The following is an 18,069-nucleotide window of genomic DNA, read 5'->3' as shown; positions in this document are numbered from 1 at the left end:
GCTATGGTCACACTGCGTGTTTCGTAGCTCTGCATCGCAGAGCGTTTATTTTTTGCCGTGTCTTACAAGTAATAATAATTAAATGTAAAAAGTGCAATAGCTAATACATTAAACTGCGCAATTTGCAAGTGACGTACACTGTGCGTCGTACTCGTACTCGTGCTAGTGACAGTATTGTGTGGCTGCAGCGTCGTGTGGGTGTTACTGTGTCAGTGTGTGTGTGTGTTTGTGTGTAAGCGGGGGGTAATAAGAGAGGGGCGAGCAACGCAGCTAGTGCGCGAGTGCGAGTGCAAAGCAGGCGCTGCGAAAAATAAAAAGACAAAGGAATTGAATGTTGGCATTAAAAATGATTGCATGCTGATTGCATTGCCACAAACAAAAGAACATCGACGAGAAAGAATTGACCAGAGTGCGTTGTCATTGACTTGACGGTGCAAGTGTCTATTTATAACAGTAAAAAAAAAATCAAATGCACAACACTGAATGCACCAGCAGCCCCGCATGTGTGCGTGTGTGTGAAACGAAAATAAAACGGGATCTATTGACAGCGACGTTGCCACCCCGCTAAGCTAAAGCTCTTCCAGCCAGCGTGTGCCCATGTAAATGGGGAGTGCGACAACGACGTAACGACAATTGCAACATACCCCACGGCAACAACAACAACACAACTAAATCTTCCACCACCACCAATAACAGCAGCAACGCCACCACCAACAATAGCAACTGTTACAAACACAACAGCAACAACAACAACAAGAGAGAAGCCCCGCCAACCCCCTCGCTCGTGCAATAGCCTTGTAAAGAAGTATTTTTACGTTTTTGCTTTACTCGCCCTTCAATCGTCGTCAGGCAAGGCAACGGCCAACCAAGCGAGAAACGCACACACACACACGCACGTACAAGGCTGCCCCTGCTCCCTACTGCCTGGCACAACTTCTCCCCCGCAGCCACCTCCTGACAGAGTTGCAATGGACTCGGACATTGAGATGGAATTGGAATCGGACAACGATGGGGAATTTGATGACGATTATGATTACTATAATACCGGTAAGAAGGGGCAGTGTCCAAGGACGCTTTGTGCAGCTTATCGATTACACACGAGCAATCGATTTAAGCTAAACGCACGCACACAAATGCAGCTTTTTGATTATCTTATTGGACAGAACCATTTACTGTGTGTATGTGAAGTTTGCATGCGCTTTGCTTTGGTTATTCACCTCTGTGTCACACACACGCACACACACTCAAACATTTCTTGGGCCTAGCATTTTGCATTTAACCTTCTATTTTATTGCATGCACGTAACTTGGCTCTTGACATTCGCCTTTTGAATTTGCCTTCCCCCCTCTTTGCTGCCCTTCTACTTAAACTCTTTTTCCCCAAGCGTGTGAGTTGTCCATTTGCTGCGCCGTCTTCCCATTTAAATTATAATTTTAATGTATTTAATTTTGTAGCTGTATTCGGTTCGTTACGTTTTGCTTTCTGACCATGAAGCTTAAATTATGAAATTGAACTTGAAATGATCGTTCGTTCAGCTCGGCCAGCGCCAAAACATGCGGGGCCAGCGCTTAGAGCTCTGCTGCTATGATACCCTGTACGCAGCTGTAGCGGGTATGTTGCAACTGCGGAAGTGTATGTAACAGGCAGTCAAAGGTATCTTTGACCCTTTAAAATGAATAGATCTAGAGATAAGAGAGTTAAATTGTCCTAATTCGTCTTTTTGGCATCGGGTTGTTTTTGTGATAAATAGAATTGTATGTTACGGCAAATCGAGCGCTATGTACAGGGTATCTGCTGGTCGGTCAAGCTCGATTTATTTGGTATTTGAATTATTACCACCTCTGCTTTGTACTCTATGTACCTGCTGCTGCTGCCGCTGCGTGCTTAAGTGTCCGCTGTCTGACGTCGCGACGACGCGTCGTTCAGTTTCTTCCGTCAACTGCTTTTAACCTGCCTACTCGCTCCCCTCTCGCTCTCTCTCTCTCTCTCTCTCGTCACATTTTGGTTTGGCTGTGACGTCATGACTTCATCTTATTTGTAATCCGAAGACGTAATAACAACGTAACGATATAACGACGACGTATTTGGCCTTCAATCGAATTCCAACAGTCGTAAAAATGACAATCACAATTCAGCCTATCATCCATCAGCATGATATTTTTTTTCTTTCTTTTGGTTGGAATTAGGGCCTTGCTCTCAACTTTCCCATTTTCCACTCGCCCCAGCTGTGGATTCCTCGAAAAGAGCTGGAAAAGCAGGTAGCAAACCAATTGAATCATTCGTAGCTTGCACCTGGTGCACAGTTGGTTTTTCCTGATAATGTGAAAAATCAGGGTGAAAATGGGCAAGAGCTGAAAACGCAAGCGACAAATAAGGAATGCCAGAGGCACATCCCTTGGGTCCGGAAATGCAATAAACCCATTGCATATAAACTGCGTAGTAAGTGTAAAATTCAGCATGAGATATACTCGACGAGGAGATACCCTTTACAGACACTCGTTCGACCATGGCTTAAATGTAAAAATTCAGCATGAGATATACTCGACGAGTAGATACCCTTTATAGACACCTCTTCGAAAATGGATTAAATGTAAAAATTCAGCATGATATATACTCGACTAGTAGATACCCTTTACAGACACTCGTTCGACCATGGCTTAAATGTAAAAATTCAGCATGAGATATACTCGACGAGTAGATACCCTTTATAGACACCTCTTCGAAAATGGATTAAATGTAAAAATTCAGCATGAGATATACTCGACGAGTAGATACCCTTTATAGACACCTCTTCGAAAATGGCTTAAATGTAAAAATTCAGCATGAGATATTCTCGACGAGTAGATACCCTTTACAGACACTCGTTCGACCATGGCTTATCTTATATATACTCAAGAGTAGATACTATATAAACTGTTGCTGGATTTGGACCGGGAACCTATCGATTAAAAGTCCCATTTGTTATTTAACTATATACAAATTGTTACCCTGTACCTGTTGCTAGTCTGATTGGCTTTGCATACTTTCAGGCGAAGACTGCGATGTCGAAAGACTCGATCCAAAGCGTGCTGATCCCGAGTACTTTGAATACGACTGCCTGACCGTGGAGGACATTGAGAAGCTGCTCAACGAGCTGGTGGAGAAATTAAATACGATACTGCAAATAACCCCATCGCTGGCCAAGGTGCTGCTGCTCGAGCATCAATGGAATAACGCGGCGGTGGTGGAGAAGTATCGTCAGGATGCGAACGCGTTGCTGGTGACGGCGCGCATCAAACCGCCCACAACTGCTGCGGACGCAGCCTCCGCCTCGACGAGTGCAGCGGCTGCACAGCTGCTGCGTATAGGCAGCACGGGCTACAGGACAGCGACAACGTTGCCCACAGCCAGCAGCAATACCACGTCCCAGCAGCAGCGCCGCATGTGCCCGGTGTGCGCGAGCTCGCAGCCGAACGACAAGTTCTACAGTTTGGCGTGCGGTCATTCGTTCTGCAAGGACTGCTGGACCATTTACTTTGAGACGCAAATCTTTCAGGGCATCTCCATACAGATTGGCTGCATGGCGCAGCAGTGCAATGTCCGGGTGCCGGAGGATTTGGTGCTGACGCTGGTGACGCGTCCGTTGATGCGCGACAAGTATCAACAGTTTGCGTTCAAGGACTATGTGAGGTCGCATCCGGAGCTGCGCTTCTGCCCCGGACCCAATTGCCAAATCATTGTGCAATCATCTGAGATCTGCGCTAAGCGTGCCATCTGCAAGGCGTGTCATACGTGCTTCTGTTTCAAGTGCGGCATGGACTACCATGCGCCCACGGACTGCCTGATCATCAGGAAATGGCTGACCAAGTGCGCCGACGACAGCGAAACGGCCAACTATATTAGCGCACACACCAAAGACTGCCCCAAGTGTCACATATGCATCGAGAAGAACGGCGGCTGCAATCATATGCAGTGCTTCAATTGCAAGCACGACTTCTGCTGGATGTGCCTGGGCGATTGGAAGACGCACGGCTCCGAATATTACGAGTGCTCCCGCTACAAGGACAATCCCAATATTGCCAACGAATCGGTGCACGTGCAGGCGCGCGAGGCACTCAAAAAGTATTTGCATTACTACGAGCGCTGGGAGAATCATTCCAAGTCGCTCAAACTGGAGCAGCAGACGATCGATCGTCTGAGGCAGCGCATCAATGCGAAGGTCATGAACGGCAGCGGCACCTGGATCGACTGGCAGTATCTGTTCAACGCGGCCTCGCTGCTCGCCAAGTGTCGCTATACGCTGCAATACACCTATCCCTATGCCTACTACATGGAGGCCGGCTCGCGAAAGAATCTCTTCGAGTACCAGCAGGTGAGTTGGAATATGCGCATATCCATATACAAGTTTGTTAATATGTTTTTGTTTGCAGGCACAATTGGAGGCTGAAATCGAGAATCTGTCGTGGAAAATTGAGCGAGCCGAGACGACGGACAGAGCGGCGCTCGAGAATCAAATGGATATTGCTGAAAAGCGTCGCACCACACTTCTCAAAGACTTCTTTCCCGTTATTGGAAAAACATAGGCTCTTCCCGCCTCCCAAGTTTGGCTAATATTAGTTGAAATGGAGTAGCACACGATTCAAGATTCAAGATTCAAGATTTGAATTGACGTGACACTCGCCACTGACAGTATAAGAGACGCTTATTTTAAAATATCCATACATAAATGTAGAACGTAACAACTTGTAGCTAATTTTTAAAAATAATATTCAAGTGCATATGTAGTTATAATCTAGTTTTGACAACCATAAACACTACGTCTAATTATTATTATAATATATAGTTGTGAAATTCGATATCACGCAAAAATCGATCCAACTGCAATACAACGCCTTGCGCAGAACAATTGGGCACCCAAACCGAGTGCTCCCCATAGTTTTCCAAAAACATCTCGTAATATTTAAAACCCCAAACCAAACCCGGCAAACTCAACAGCAAATTAGTGAGAGAATTGCAGGAATATATCATGATTTAGTCTTAAGTCATATTTCACGTATTCTAGCTGCAAAAGCTAAACAACAACAACAACAACAATATATTGATAATATTCAAGTATTTGTATCTGTAATTATAACAAAAGTAATACAAGGAAAAACAACCCGATCATCAAAAAACTAAGTTCCCCTTTTTCTACATATTGTGGATTGGCATATTAAGCTGAATTATACATTTTAGTTATTAGGTTAACGCTAAGTATGCTTATGCGACTGAATTTAAATTAATTAAATGCAAATTGAAACACAGTTGAAAAACCTATGATAAGCTTATTGCTTAGAACTCTTGACTTATTTACAAATATGAGAGATATTTCTTAAAACAATCAATTAATTTTTAAGTTACGATTTTATTCCAAAGCATTATTTCTTTCCCTTCTTTCCTTTCTTTCCCTTTTTGCCCTTTTTACTTTTACGTTTACTACTTGGTCGCGTTTCGTCAATTGGTTTGGCGATTATCCCCGCAACGGGCGGCAGTTTTTTGGGTTCCAGTTGGCATACTTCATTGATGGTTTTCTTTTTCATCATTCTATCGCCGGTTATTGAGAGGATGGGCACACGATGCCAGTTCTCGAGGGTCCTGTTGTGATAGACCTTAACGTCGCAGCAGTTTGTGAGCACAACCACGTTTGTATTGTCCGTAATGGGATCACGGAAGTACAGCTCCTTTCCGCAGTCGCTGCAATGGTTTTTTGTTCTACGCAAGCGGAACTTGACGGGAAACACACGTCCAGCTAACATTTCATTGTCCACAAAAAGACTGTGCTTATACGTCGGTTTCTGCCGCGGGCGTTTCGTCCACTAAAAACCGGAAAAATAAACTATCTAAAGAACGAGATTGGAATTTCGTAAATAGTACCTCTTCCAAGTGCAGCTTTGTGCTGAGCGGTCTGCATGCAGCTGAACATAAATTATTTCTTTGGGTTCCATTTTGGGCATCACACAAGTTGCAACACTTTTCCGGCGTATTCTCGGCGAGGCCGCAGCACTTGGAACAGAGTGCGTTCGTGTCTATTATCCGTCGTATGGGCGGCTCCGGCTCGAGTATGGCCTTCACAACGCTCGCCTCCCGGTTGACCACATCGACGATTTTGTAGTCGGGGCAGGGTCCATTCAATGGATTGAAACAATTCGCTGGACATTTTTGTGGAAGATTTTTACTCAATATTTCCTTCCATTTGCAGCAACTGTTTTGGGCCATTGAATGAACTGGGTGGACGGATGGATGGAAATGAAAGGATTGAACTATTGCATTTGGAAAATGTGATTTCTGGTGTAAGTTAAGATGGACTGTCAGAACATTTGCAAAGTAACTATGATTTACAACAAAAAGTAATTAAAGTATTTCAATGTTGAATTACAGAATATAACGGTTACTGCTTAAAATGTAAAAATATCGATATATCGATTGCAAGCTAATAACTTGCCAACACTGCACACTGATACGATTTCCCACACTGCATTGGTCCACCACTAAATTTCGCGCTAAGAAATTTGATTGCGGTACATTTTGCCTCGAAATTGTGAAATGGAGTTGCCTTTGTCTGAATTTAGTTTACGGGATTTAATACGCGATCTTTACGGCCGTGCGTTGAACATCAAAGGCACCAAGCAGGATCTACACGATCGCCTAGTAACAGCACGCCACGAAAAGGCCGAGGCTCAGGCACAGGGCTATGTGCGGCCCGGAAGACCACCAATTGCAAAGTTTGGAGCTTGCGTGCAGCCAGATGACTTTGCAGAAATCGAATGCATGACGGATGATGAGTACGCAGCGTTCTCCAAAAGGGTGCAGTGGAGACTGCGCCGCATACACAAAACCTACAATCTGGACGGCCTCGAGTACTATCATCCTGGGGTTTTGCATCGAATTGATCGGACCAAGACGTATACGCTTAATATGAGTGAGTTTTGGGTACGCTTGGAGCCGTATATCCACAAGGTAAGTGAATATATTACAAAATACGCATATTTATAATATCGTATTGGCAGATCTTTGTGGTATTCCTAACGCGCACCAATAGCGAGGAGCAGCGTCTTTGCTATGCCAGAAGCTTGGCAAGAGTGCGCGGCAAGCATATGGAGCTGCAGCAATTAAGGATGCCTGTAAGCTATTCAGATATAGAGACTATATATATTTTGTAACTTATATTTGAGAGTTGGACTAATCATATTTCCATTATGACAGCTAATCACAAACGATGAAATCGGCCGCGTTCTGACAAACATATTACTTGAAATCGAGCACAATGGACTGGAGAATTATGTGGCCATCGTTGCACCTAAGCAGAAACTGCACATGCAAGCGTTGCGGGAGGTTGGAATGGTAGCTAAACAAACGCTGCCACAGATCGTTTTAGATGCGTGCCACCTGCATAGCTGCTTTGAAAACCTATTTTGCGCCAAATCTGCACGCTGTTTGTACCGGCTGCAGCATGAGCTATTTGTTAAGAGCACCAATACGGAGCAGCTGGACGAGCTGCGTAAAAACTACACACAAAATGTAGATGCGGATGGTCTACTACAGGAGTTTATAAAGCCCCTGCCAGAAGTACTGTTAGCCATGTGGAAGATCGAGGAACATAGAGACAAACCCATTTCCTTGGCTCTCTTAAATAACGAAAGGCTGAATGCATATAGCGCACAAGTTCAAATGGATTTGCCGCCCATTACATTTGAGGAGTGCTCAGCTGGTGTCGGCCTCTTGCAATTGATACTCTTCGACGCCTTGTGGTGCCTTGGTGATTCACATGAAATAGAGGCAAATAATGCTATTGCTATACCTGAGCCTCAGCTGCCAGATGAATGGCTGCCCTTATTGAACTAAGGGTTTTATCCATATGACTCTCTAAAGTCTTAAATCCATGTCAAGTTCGTAAGACGAAAGATAAACGCCAGACGCCAAACGCATATAAATTTCATGATCTTTATTGTGGCAAATTGTGTGATATCCTCCAAGCTCTTTTCCGTTTCACCAGTTTTAGTTTTCACTTCATCAAATATTTTCAGATCTTTGGCATGATACCAAACCAGAATATTCATGAAGCCACGCAACAGTATACAAGAACCAGCCGCAAGATTCAGCGATTTAGCGATTGCGTATCATATATCCAGCAGTTACCTTTATTGCTGCACGTCTTGCCCCACACCAAGCAAGACTTATCTATCAGCCAGCCGTAGAAAATAGGAATCGGAATGCAGCCCAACGAAGCTGCTGCCATGTTGCCGACACCCAGAGCAAAGCTTTTGTCCTCAGGAGTTATGCAACGCAAGGCTATAAGCAAATTTGTGGATTCACTGGAGGCAGCAATTAGCTTAAGAAAACACATGACGCCCAGAAAGATGAGAAACTGCTGGAAGCAATCAACATGGCAAGCTCCATCCACTGCATATTGCAACTGAAAAAGATGCCAATAAGTTGACAGATGAGACTCCATCCATTCTTAATGATGCTTACCTCGAAAGCACCTGTTTTATTTGTTGGACTAATACAATCACAGCCTGTGAACAAGGTGCGTCCCAGTTGATCCTTGGTTTTTTCGGTGCAGCCGGCATGACAGGCGGATATATAGGTGACATTCTCTGGACTGCAGATCGGAGCGTAGTGCACATATTCACAGTGGCAAGAGACGCTGCAGCTGTCGCTGGTCGCCATGGACCTCAACTGATCGCTGCCCTTCAATTGGATTTTGCTTGCCAGATCTTTCCAATTTTAAGGCTCAGAAGGCAACAGGCTCAAGGATTGCAATTAAAAATGTAATGGCTGCCAAAATAAGCCAACCCAGCCACCAGGCGCCCAACCATCTGGGATCTTCGGGCTTGATCAAGGGCTCCGCTGTAGGATCAATATACCAACGCAGGCAGAGTGAGGCCAGGGAATATCCAATAGCAGGACCCAACATGCGTAGAAATGTGGAGAAACCTGAAGGGATTCGGAAAGTGAGTAGTTCATTGTTAGTTCAGATCCATAATTATTCTCAAATAGAAAACCGAGGGGGGAATTCTAGACATAAAGTAATGGACTTACTCAGCATGGCTGGCGTCTTGGACTTGGTGGTGTTATCATCCATGTAGGCCAGGCCCACAACAAGCTGGAATCCTCCGACATACAAAGTTTGTGGTCTCTGTGTGCACTCTTTAAATTTCCAGTTAGATTTTGGTAGTCTCCATAATTACGAGTGAGCTGCAACGCTTCCTCGCCAGCACCATAGATAAAGTGCAGCGAGCAGTTCAATAAGCAGAATTTAACGATGGTAAATAGACCTAAAAAGTGGGCTTGCTTTAAGTAACTGATGATTATCCATAAAGTTGGATTATGGTTACGCTTACCAAAGCCCATCCAGCGTGGTCGATGTACTTTGCGTAGGTAATAGCCTGTTAGGGCCGAGGCAAACATGGTGCTCATATCGTTGCCAACCGAGATGATGCCCAGCGTTTTGGTTGGTATCTTGTAGCGCTTCTCCAATGTTGTTATTGTGCCATTGAAGTAGGCAAAGCACATGGCCATAAAGCAGCCAGCTATGCCATATATGGTCACATACATGGCTTCCGTGGCACAGCTAAAATGGGTCTCTGTAAATTTCGTTAACTATAGGGACATTCCCAGCAATACCTTTGCAGAAAGGGTCCCCTGAATATCCAGAAACCGCACGTAATATGTTTACTATCATCTTCTGCTTCAAGAGCTGAAATCTTGGGATCCTTCAGCTCCTGCTCCTGCTTTTCTAAGGCTGAGTGGTTGTCATCATCCGCTAGAAATGGAGACACCTCACTCTGATCCTTGTTATCGACGCTCATACTGGACTTGCTCCATTCAAGCGCTTAGCTGAACTGAGCATAATTTGTGCTCAAATTCACATGAGTTTACATTTATCTCGATACTTCACATCAATAAAAGAAAGAACTTTCAGATTACGCGTCTGCTTAACTACCGTCATGATAAGAATTTTGGCAACCTATGCAGCAAACAGGTGAAACGATAATATAATCATTTTATCTAAGCATATTCTTTTCTTTATCGACTAAATGTATTTCAATTATTCCTCTAACAAGATATTTTTAAAGCTGCCTGAAAATATTCAACAGTTCAAACATTTACTGTTTGGTTCACAATTAAGTAGTCACATTATAATCTAAATATTTATCATTGCTTTATTACATTATATATTATATTATAAATATGTTATACATTATTACTTTACATTTTATTAGTGTTATACATTATATATTATGTTATATATATATATACTAAGTATTTGAAGTGATCCGAACGAAACTGAAGTCTTGTAATCGAACATTCACCTAAATAAGTATTAAACGTTACTCAAAAAGTTGTGATCTATAACAATACCTTTAATCGTTACTGTAAATCGAATACTTACAGTCACGGAAAAAAGTATTGGCAATTTAATATTGTCTAATTTTATTGTAGTTTTTGTCCAATATACCGTCTAATATTTGATCATTTTATAGTTTTCATACGATTATTAGTTATTTGTGCAAGCAATCCAATTATTTTTATAAACTTTGGTGCGTAATTTTACACGGACAAAAGTATTCAAATACTTAGTTGGTATTTTAATATTAGTTTTGATATAGTCACACCTTTCTTTGCCAAAATGCAACCTTGTAAGCACCGTTATATGAATCTAAAAATATGTATTATTATCAATTTGTATATGATTTTGCAGAAATGGCCGCTAAGAAGTGTGAAACCAGCCCAGAGCGTCGAAAAATAATTATAAATTTACGCAAACAAGGCAAATCCTATAAAGAAATAGGCGAGCTATTGGACAGAAGTCAATTTACTATTCGTAGCATAGTTGATAAATTTTCAGACAGTAAACGCTGAACAAAAGTTAACCGATCGTGATCGCACCCAAATAATAAGAAAGATCAAGAATGAGCCAAAAATCCCATCATCCCAAATAATATCAGAGGTTAAAGAAGAGACTGGGAAAGAAATTCACTGCAAAACGGTACGGCAGGTACTACACAAGGCTGGGTACAATGTTAGAAATGCAAGACGCTATTCACATATTTCGAGAGTTAACCAATCGAGGAGATTGGCATTCTCCAATCGCCAGATTTTAAATCGAAGCCTTTAACTTACTGTAACGATGTCCTATTCTCCGACAAAAGCAAGTTTAATATTTTTCGCTCAAAAGGCCGAATTAAAGTGTGGAGAAAATCCAATACGTCATACAATAGTTGCAACTTAATGCTCACAGGATGTGTTACGGTGTGGATTTTATGTCCGCAGCTGTTTCATACTGGATTTTATCGAAGGAACAGTGAAGAAGCGTGTTTATATGGAAATATTAAAGGCAAATTTACAAAAAAAAAAGGCTGTAAAGTTAAAGTTAAGCAGTCAGATCACATTTCAACAGGACATTGATTCGAAGCATGTGGCTAGCATACAATACAGCTCATGTTCTTCCACATCCTCCTCAATCACCAGGCCTCAACCCCATCGAGCACCTATGGGAGGAACTGCAAAAAAAAGGCTTAGAAAGTATACATTTTCAACCAAGACGGAGCTTAAAGAAGCCCTAATGTTAGAGTGGCACAAAGTTGAACCAAATGTTGCCCTAAAATTGGTGCATTCAATGCCAAATCGCCCAGAAAGCAATATAAAACAAAAAGGCATGCCGACTAAATATTATTTTTTATCTCATGTTTAATATTTTTGCAGGATAAGTGGCTGCCTATATTGAACTAAGGGTTTAATACATATGCCTCTGATCTCGTAGTCGTAAATTAATGCAGCTTGGGACCTATAAAGCTGTCTCAAATCCATGTCAAGTTCGTAAGACTAAAGATAAACGCCAGACGTTAAACGCATATAAACTTCATGATCTTTATTGTGGCAAATGACGTCAGATGACAAATCTTAAATATCTTCTGCAATTTTTTGCAATTGAAGTGTGCTGCCCAGATCTTTTAATGTGATATCCTCCAAGCTCTTTTTCGTTTCACCAGTTTCAGTTTTCACTTCATCAAATATTTTCAAATTTTTGGCATGATACCAAACTACAATATTCATGAATCCACCCAACAGAATGAAAGAACCAGCCGCAAGATTCAGCGCATATCTAGAACACACAATTGATTAATGTAGCACACACATATTTGAGTGCTGAAAATTCTTACCTTAAAGACTGCGTATCATATATCCAGCAGTTACCTTTATTGCTGCACGTCTTGCCCCACACCAAGCAATACTTATCTATCAGCCAGCCGTAGAAAATAGGACTTGGAATGAAGCCCAACAAAGATGCTACCATGCTGCCTACACCCAGAGCAAAGCTTTTGTCCTCTGGAGGTATGCAACGCAAGGCTATAAGCAAATTTGTGGATTTACTGGAGGCACCTACTAGTTTGAGGAAACACATAACGCCCAGAAAGATGAGAAACTGCTGGAAGCAGTCAACATGGCAAGCTCCATCCACTGCATATTGCAACTGAAAAAGATGCCAATAAGTTGACAGATGAGACTCCATCCATTCTTAATGATGCTTACCTCGGAAGGACCTGTTTTATTTGTTGGACTTATACAATCACAGCCTGTGAACAAGGTGCGTCCCAGTTGATCCTTGGTTTTTTCGGTGCAGCCGGCATGACAGGCGGATATATAAGTGACATTCTCTGGACTGCAGATCGGAGCGTAGTGCACATATTCACAGTGGCAAGAGACGATGCAGCTGTCGCTGGTCGCCATGGACCTCAACTGATCGCTGCCCTCGCAGCCAATGAACACATAGAGCAAAATGCCAGCCACAGTTAAGAAGTCCACAGTCGCATTCCAAGCAGCCATGGCTCTTGCACTAGGCTTATACTTGGACACTATGTAGCCAGAGAGGAGTACGCCCACAGCTGAGAAGCCTAGAGCTACAGTTCCAGTAGCCATAGTGGCCACGGAGGCTGACTGCTGATACTGAGTCTCAATGTACTTGGGCGTGAATATCCAATATACCATGTAGCCAAAGAAGTACAGGATAGAAGCGCACGTATTGTATACGTATACCTTGTTGGTTGCTAGGAGTTTTACAGATTGCCACATGTCGCTCAATGAAAGATCCTTGTGTTCAATTGGATTTTGCTTGCCAGCTCTTTCCAATTTTAAGCGTCTCGCTTTCGAGCTGGGCAGCTCCTTGGGGAACAGGCTCATAAGGATTGCAATTAAAAATGTGATGGCTGCCAAAATAAGCCAACCCAGCCACCAGGCGCCCAACCATCTGGGATCTTCGGGCTTGATCAAGGGCTCCGCTGTAGGATCAATATACCAACGCAGGCAGAGTGAGGCCAGGGAATATCCAATAGCAGGACCCAACATGCGTAGAAATGTGGAGAAACCTGAAGGGATTCGGAAAGTGAGTAGTTCATTGTTAGTTCAGATCCATAATTATTCACAAATATAAAACCGAGGGGGGAATTCTAGACATAAAGTTATGGACTTACTCAGCATGGCTGGCGTCTTGGACTTGGTGGTGTTATCATCCATGTAGGCCAGGCCCACAACAAGAAAAAGCGCCTGTCCAATGCCCAAAATGAACTGTGCTAGAAACAAAATGAATTGAGGTACCCAAACACTATCCTCCTGTATACAGCTGGAATCCTCCGACATGCAAAGTTTGTGGTCTCTGTGTGCACTGTTTAAATTTCCAGTTAGATTTTGGTAGTCTCCATAATTACGGGTCAGCTTCAACGCTTCCTCGCCAGCACCATAGATAAAGTGCAGCGAGCAGTTCAATAAGCAGAATATAACGATGGTAAATAGACCTAAAAATGGGCTTGCTTTAAGTAACTAATAGTCCCTATGGATTGTGGTTACGCTTACCAAAGCCCATCCAGCGTGGTCTATGTACTTTGCGCAGATAATAGCCTGTTAGGGCCGAGGCAAACATTGTGCTCATATCGTTGCCAACCGAGATGATGCCCAGCGTTTTGGTTGGTATCTTGTAGCGCTTCTCCAATGTTGTTATTGTGCCATTGAAGTAGGCAAAGCACATGGCCATAAAGCAGCCAGCTATGCCATATATGGTCACATACATGGCTTCCGTGGCACAGCTAAAATGGGTCTGTGTAAATTTCTATAACTATAGGGACATTCCCAGCAATACCTTTGCAGAAAGGGTCCCCTGAATATCCAGAAACCGCACGTAATATCTTTACTATCATCTTCTGCTTCAAGAGCTGAAATCTTGGGATCCTTCAGCTCCTGCACCTTCTTTTCTATAGCTGATTGCTTGCCAGCATCTGCTAGAAATGGAGACACCTCACTCTGATCCTTGTTATCGACGCTCATACTGGACTTGCTCCATTCAAGCGCTCAACTGAACTGAGCCTAATTCGTGCTACAAATTCATACGAGTTTACATTTGTCTCGACACTTAACGTTAATAAAAAGTAAGAACCTTCAGATTAAGCGGCTGCAGTTTATGAATGTTACAGCTTAACTCCCGTCATGATAAGACCTTTGGCAACCTATGCAGCACACAGATAAAACGATAATATAATCATTTTATCTAAGCGTATCTCGTTTCTCTATCTACCAAATGAATTTCATCAATTCCTTCAACAAGTTCTATTAAAAGCTACCTGCAAAGATTCAACAGCTCAAACATTTACCATCTACAGAATGTGTACCAATACGATATGTTTATCGTTGTTTTCACAGACATAAAGATTGAGCTATTTTTAAACTAATCTCATGAACAGGTACTTTTATGAGAATAAAAAGTGATTTTTCTGGTAAATTTCCGTTTAGTTTACGCTTCGGATTCCCAAAGAGACAGAATATTTTGAAAATTACATTTATTTGGCATTTTATTTAAATATTTTGTTAGATGTTTGTTAATCTTTTTTCCCCTTGTTTGGTTTTTTAAAAGAAATCGGTTCTTTCTTCTTCTTAAATTGTTGTTTAATAAGTCTCATAGAGTCAATTCGTGTTCAAAATTCAAAGAACACATTTATGTTAAAGCTCTTCAGTTTCTTTGGATACTTTAACTACTTGGAATTTGGTCGTCAGGTTGAAACTGTCTGCCTTACCATCTGATTTATCGGGTTCCTCTTTCTCTTCATCGAATATCAGAAGGTCTTTGGCATGATACCACACGCCAATATTTAAGAGGCCGCCCAATAATATGAAAAAGCCCGAAGTTAGGTTGAATGCATACCTGAAATGAAGTTCAATATTAGGTTAATTGGAATACTTGCATATTCTTTAAGGACTTTACCTTAAGGAATGCGTGTCATAGAGCCAACAGTTGCCCTTGTTGCTGCAGGTCTTGCCCCACACCAAACAGTATTTGTCCAAAAGCCAGCCAAAGAAAATCGGACCGGGTATAAAGGCTGTCAGGGCACCAATCAGACCGCCCAAACCAAGAGCAAAGCTTTTGTCCTCCGGCTCTATGCAGCGCAGTGATATAAGAAGATTGGTGGATTTGCTGGTCGCGCCGACGAGCTTCAGGAAACACATGACCACCAGAAAGATGATGAACTGCTTAGTGCAATCCACAGGACAGGCGCCATCCAAAGCATACTGCAACTGCAAAGTATAAATAAAATGAGTTGCAAAAGTAAATTCCTTTCACATCTGTTGCTTACCTCGGAACCACCTGTTGTATTCGTTGGATTTATACAATTACAGCCTGTAAACATGGTGCGTCCCAGCGGAGTCTTGCTGCTGCCCGTGCAGCCGGCATGACAGGCGGATATATAAGTCACATTCTCCGGACTGCAGATCGGAGCGTAGTGTACGTATTCGCAGTGACAGGATGTACTGCAGCTGTCACTGATCGCCATGGAGCTCAATTGATCGCTGCCCTCGCAGCCAATGACCACGTAGAGCAAAATGCCAGCCACAGTTAAGAAGTCCACAGTCGCATTCCAAGCAGCCATGGCCCTTGCACTGGGCTTATACTTGGACACAACGTAGCCCGAGAGGAGTACGCCCACAGCTGAGAAGCCAAGTGCCAAGGTACCTGTAGCCATGGTGGCCATGGATGCCGACTGTCTATACTGGGTCTCAATGTACTTTGGTGTGAATATCCAGTAGGCCAAGTAGCCGAAGAGGTAGAAACTGGTGGCGAATGTGTTGTATAAGTAGACTTTGTTGGCTGCCAAACGTTTTATGGAACGCAACATGTCGCTTATGGAGAGGTCCTTGTGCTCCTTTGGGTCTTGCATGCCAGTCGATTCCAATTCTAAACGTCTCGCATTCGCGCTGGGCAGCTCCTTGGGAAACATGAACATAAAGAAGGAGATGATAAAGGTAACGACAGCCAGTATGAGCCAGCCGAGCCACCAGGCGCCCAACCATCTGGGATCTCCAGGCTTGATCAGGGGTTCCAAATTCGGTTCTATATACCAACGCAGGCAGACAGCAGCTAGTGAATATCCAATGGCCGGTCCCAGCATGCGCAGGAAAGCGGATATGCCTGGTGGAAGAAAAAAGGTTCAAGGATTAAGCTTGTCTGAAGGTCTGCACCTATTCCTCTACGAAAGTCAGACATGTTTCCCGTACTTAAACTTAAAGATATTCAGTCTACACGCAATTTCTTGTCATGCTTACTCAGCAATGCCGGTGTCTTGGCCTTTGAGGTGTTATCATCCATATAGGCAATGCCCACTGTCCAGAACAGGGATATTCCAATGCCAGCTATAAATTGTCCCACGAACAATACAAATGGCGGCACCCAGGTGCCATCCTGTTGTACACAGCCCGATTCCTCGGACATGCACAGTTTTTGCTCCTTGTGTGAACTTTTCAGATATTCGCTGATGTTCTTAAAGTCACCATATTCTCGGGTGAGCTTCAGGGCATCCTCGCCAGCGCCGTACATGAAGTGCAAGGAGCATGTGAGCACACAGAATATAAAGATCGTAAAAAAACCTGAAAATCCAATTCATTAAAATGGACAAATGAACCAACTCGGATCGATTGAATTGATTTACCAAAGCCAATCCAGCGCGCGCGATGTCCTTTGTGTATATAGTAGCCCGCCAGGACGGAGGTTATCATCATGCTCAGATCATTTCCAACTATAATCATGCCAGACATTTTTGTTGGTATTTTATAGCGCTTCTCCAAGGTCGTGATAGTGCCATTAAAGTAAGCCAGAGACATAGATAAAAGGCAGCCGCCGATGCCATAAATTACAACGAAAAACTTTTCGGTAGCCATCCTGCAAAGGTTATATATTTATATATTCAACTGATAGCATTTCGTATTCCCCGCCATACCGCTGCAGCTTTGATCCTTTAAATATCCAAAATCCGCATCTGATATCCTTGTGCGGTTTCTCCTTAGGCGGTTTCCCATTGTTAGCAGCATCGCCTAGGAACGGCAGACCCTCCGCTTGTTCTTGTTTCTTGTCGAGGCTCATTTTGAACCGATTCCATCAAAATTGTAAACTAGACTAACCGCAAACTATTTCTGGGCAAGTATATCTGGGCAGCAGCTGGCGAATGCTTCAATAAACCCCTGGCGACAATTATTGCTTTAACCATTATAAAACTTCGGGTATACTTAATCTTATCTTATAACACAAATGATGCTTAAATCTTTATATCATTGTGTGCGATTTTATATATATCGCTTGAGATTTCAAGATTTTAATTTCCGCGAAGATGAGACAGCAATATTGACAGCAAATTGAAGCTAAAACGTAAAGAACGCATAGTAGTTATGATTTTTGTTATATGGGTTTGAGCCGGCGACCTCTCGCTAGACAAGACAGCAATATTGATGAGATAATAATGTGTATAACATAGTTTTAAATTCTGGAGCTAAAACGCAAAGTAGAAAAGTTATGATTGTTGTTATAACATCGTTTTTCTTGACAATTAGTTTGCTGAGTTTGAACCGGCGACCTCTCGCTGGTTAACAACGTCACGTTTACAAAGCAAGCTGATCGAATTTTGATCAAAAAGGTAGCTTCTTTTAAACGTTGACCTTCCTAGCGCTTAGGCCGTGCGTTGATCTCGAAACAGTCAGTCAGCCAGAACACACGCTTATATCTAAAAGAAAACT

The 18,069-nt window shown here is 42.8% G+C and overlaps 5 protein-coding genes and 1 pseudogene across 6 annotated transcripts; 2 read left to right on the top strand and 4 right to left on the bottom strand.

The window, feature by feature from the left end:
* Window positions 1-12: 12 nt before the first annotated feature.
* ari-2 (E3 ubiquitin-protein ligase ari-2) lies at window positions 13-5,291 on the top strand. Its single transcript, XM_064692207.1, has 3 exons — window positions 13-1,047; window positions 3,030-4,351; window positions 4,410-5,291. Exons 1-3 carry the CDS (start codon window positions 969-971, stop codon window positions 4,560-4,562), a joined length of 1,554 nt encoding a protein of 517 aa, XP_064548277.1. The 5' UTR covers window positions 13-968; the 3' UTR covers window positions 4,563-5,291.
* A 72-nt stretch (window positions 5,292-5,363) lies between these two features.
* Window positions 5,364-6,356, bottom strand: LOC135435244 (uncharacterized). Its single transcript, XM_064692210.1, has 2 exons — window positions 5,893-6,356; window positions 5,364-5,834 (listed from the first exon to the last, which is right to left on the bottom strand). Exons 1-2 carry the CDS (start codon window positions 6,232-6,234, stop codon window positions 5,397-5,399), a joined length of 780 nt encoding a protein of 259 aa, XP_064548280.1. The 5' UTR covers window positions 6,235-6,356; the 3' UTR covers window positions 5,364-5,396.
* Window positions 6,357-6,479: 123 nt separating this feature from the next.
* LOC135435242 (uncharacterized) lies at window positions 6,480-7,955 on the top strand. 2 transcript variants are annotated; one of them, XM_064692209.1, is made up of 3 exons: window positions 6,480-6,948; window positions 7,026-7,139; window positions 7,222-7,955. In XM_064692209.1, exons 1-3 carry the CDS (start codon window positions 6,562-6,564, stop codon window positions 7,858-7,860), a joined length of 1,140 nt encoding a protein of 379 aa, XP_064548279.1. In that variant the 5' UTR covers window positions 6,480-6,561; the 3' UTR covers window positions 7,861-7,955. The 2 variants fall into 2 exon arrangements, with proteins under 2 accessions (XP_064548279.1, XP_064548278.1); XM_064692208.1 differs by having other exon boundaries at window positions 6,482-6,975; window positions 7,222-7,951.
* Window positions 7,956-8,737: 782 nt separating this feature from the next.
* LOC135435243 (solute carrier organic anion transporter family member 74D-like) lies at window positions 8,738-9,845 on the bottom strand (annotated as a pseudogene).
* Window positions 9,846-11,878: 2,033 nt separating this feature from the next.
* On the bottom strand, window positions 11,879-14,373 carry LOC135435256 (solute carrier organic anion transporter family member 74D-like). Its single transcript, XM_064692229.1, has 6 exons — window positions 14,156-14,373; window positions 13,873-14,102; window positions 13,494-13,814; window positions 12,556-13,388; window positions 12,186-12,496; window positions 11,879-12,127 (listed from the first exon to the last, which is right to left on the bottom strand). The coding sequence occupies exons 1-6, from the start codon at window positions 14,338-14,340 to the stop codon at window positions 11,926-11,928; spliced, it is 2,082 nt and encodes a 693-aa protein (XP_064548299.1). The 5' UTR covers window positions 14,341-14,373; the 3' UTR covers window positions 11,879-11,925.
* Window positions 14,374-14,867: 494 nt separating this feature from the next.
* On the bottom strand, window positions 14,868-17,460 carry LOC135435255 (solute carrier organic anion transporter family member 74D-like). Its single transcript, XM_064692228.1, has 6 exons — window positions 17,280-17,460; window positions 16,992-17,221; window positions 16,609-16,929; window positions 15,642-16,474; window positions 15,272-15,582; window positions 14,868-15,211 (listed from the first exon to the last, which is right to left on the bottom strand). The coding sequence occupies exons 1-6, from the start codon at window positions 17,420-17,422 to the stop codon at window positions 15,010-15,012; spliced, it is 2,040 nt and encodes a 679-aa protein (XP_064548298.1). The 5' UTR covers window positions 17,423-17,460; the 3' UTR covers window positions 14,868-15,009.
* Window positions 17,461-18,069: the final 609 nt, after the last annotated feature.

Source organism: Drosophila montana, unplaced genomic scaffold (genome assembly GCF_035044405.1).
Source record: "Drosophila montana isolate Dmon_TW-CO22-7 unplaced genomic scaffold, ASM3504440v1 contig_3529_1, whole genome shotgun sequence".
Classification (NCBI taxonomy): Eukaryota; Metazoa; Arthropoda; class Insecta; order Diptera; family Drosophilidae; genus Drosophila; species Drosophila montana.
Note: the sequence above shows the minus strand (reverse complement) of the source record. Positions and strands in the feature narration are given on the sequence as shown.

Excerpts from the sequence above, each read along its gene's own strand:
- ari-2 (XM_064692207.1), top strand. The coding sequence starts at position 969 with ATGGACTCGGACATTGAGATGGAATTGGAATCGGACAACGATGGGGAA. Across the intron at positions 1,048-3,029 it reads TTATGATTACTATAATACCG|GCGAAGACTGCGATGTCGAA; the intron begins GTAAGAAGGGGC and ends GCATACTTTCAG. Across the intron at positions 4,352-4,409 it reads ATCTCTTCGAGTACCAGCAG|GCACAATTGGAGGCTGAAAT; the intron begins GTGAGTTGGAAT and ends TTTTGTTTGCAG.
- LOC135435244 (XM_064692210.1), bottom strand. The coding sequence starts at position 6,234 with ATGGCCCAAAACAGTTGCTGCAAATGGAAGGAAATATTGAGTAAAAAT. Across the intron at positions 5,835-5,892 it reads CAAAGCTGCACTTGGAAGAG|TGGACGAAACGCCCGCGGCA; the intron begins GTACTATTTACG and ends TCCGGTTTTTAG.
- LOC135435242 (XM_064692208.1), top strand. The coding sequence starts at position 6,562 with ATGGAGTTGCCTTTGTCTGAATTTAGTTTACGGGATTTAATACGCGAT. Across the intron at positions 6,976-7,025 it reads TGGAGCCGTATATCCACAAG|ATCTTTGTGGTATTCCTAAC; the intron begins GTAAGTGAATAT and ends TCGTATTGGCAG. Across the intron at positions 7,140-7,221 it reads TGCAGCAATTAAGGATGCCT|CTAATCACAAACGATGAAAT; the intron begins GTAAGCTATTCA and ends CCATTATGACAG.
- LOC135435256 (XM_064692229.1), bottom strand. The coding sequence starts at position 14,340 with ATGAGCGTCGATAACAAGGATCAGAGTGAGGTGTCTCCATTTCTAGCA. Across the intron at positions 13,815-13,872 it reads ACCACGCTGGATGGGCTTTG|GTCTATTTACCATCGTTATA; the intron begins GTAAGCGTAACC and ends GCCCATTTTTAG. Across the intron at positions 13,389-13,493 it reads CAAGACGCCAGCCATGCTGA|GTTTCTCCACATTTCTACGC; the intron begins GTAAGTCCATAA and ends GAATCCCTTCAG.
- LOC135435255 (XM_064692228.1), bottom strand. The coding sequence starts at position 17,422 with ATGAGCCTCGACAAGAAACAAGAACAAGCGGAGGGTCTGCCGTTCCTA. Across the intron at positions 16,475-16,608 it reads CAAGACACCGGCATTGCTGA|GCATATCCGCTTTCCTGCGC; the intron begins GTAAGCATGACA and ends TTCTTCCACCAG. Across the intron at positions 15,212-15,271 it reads TATGACACGCATTCCTTAAG|GTATGCATTCAACCTAACTT; the intron begins GTAAAGTCCTTA and ends ACTTCATTTCAG.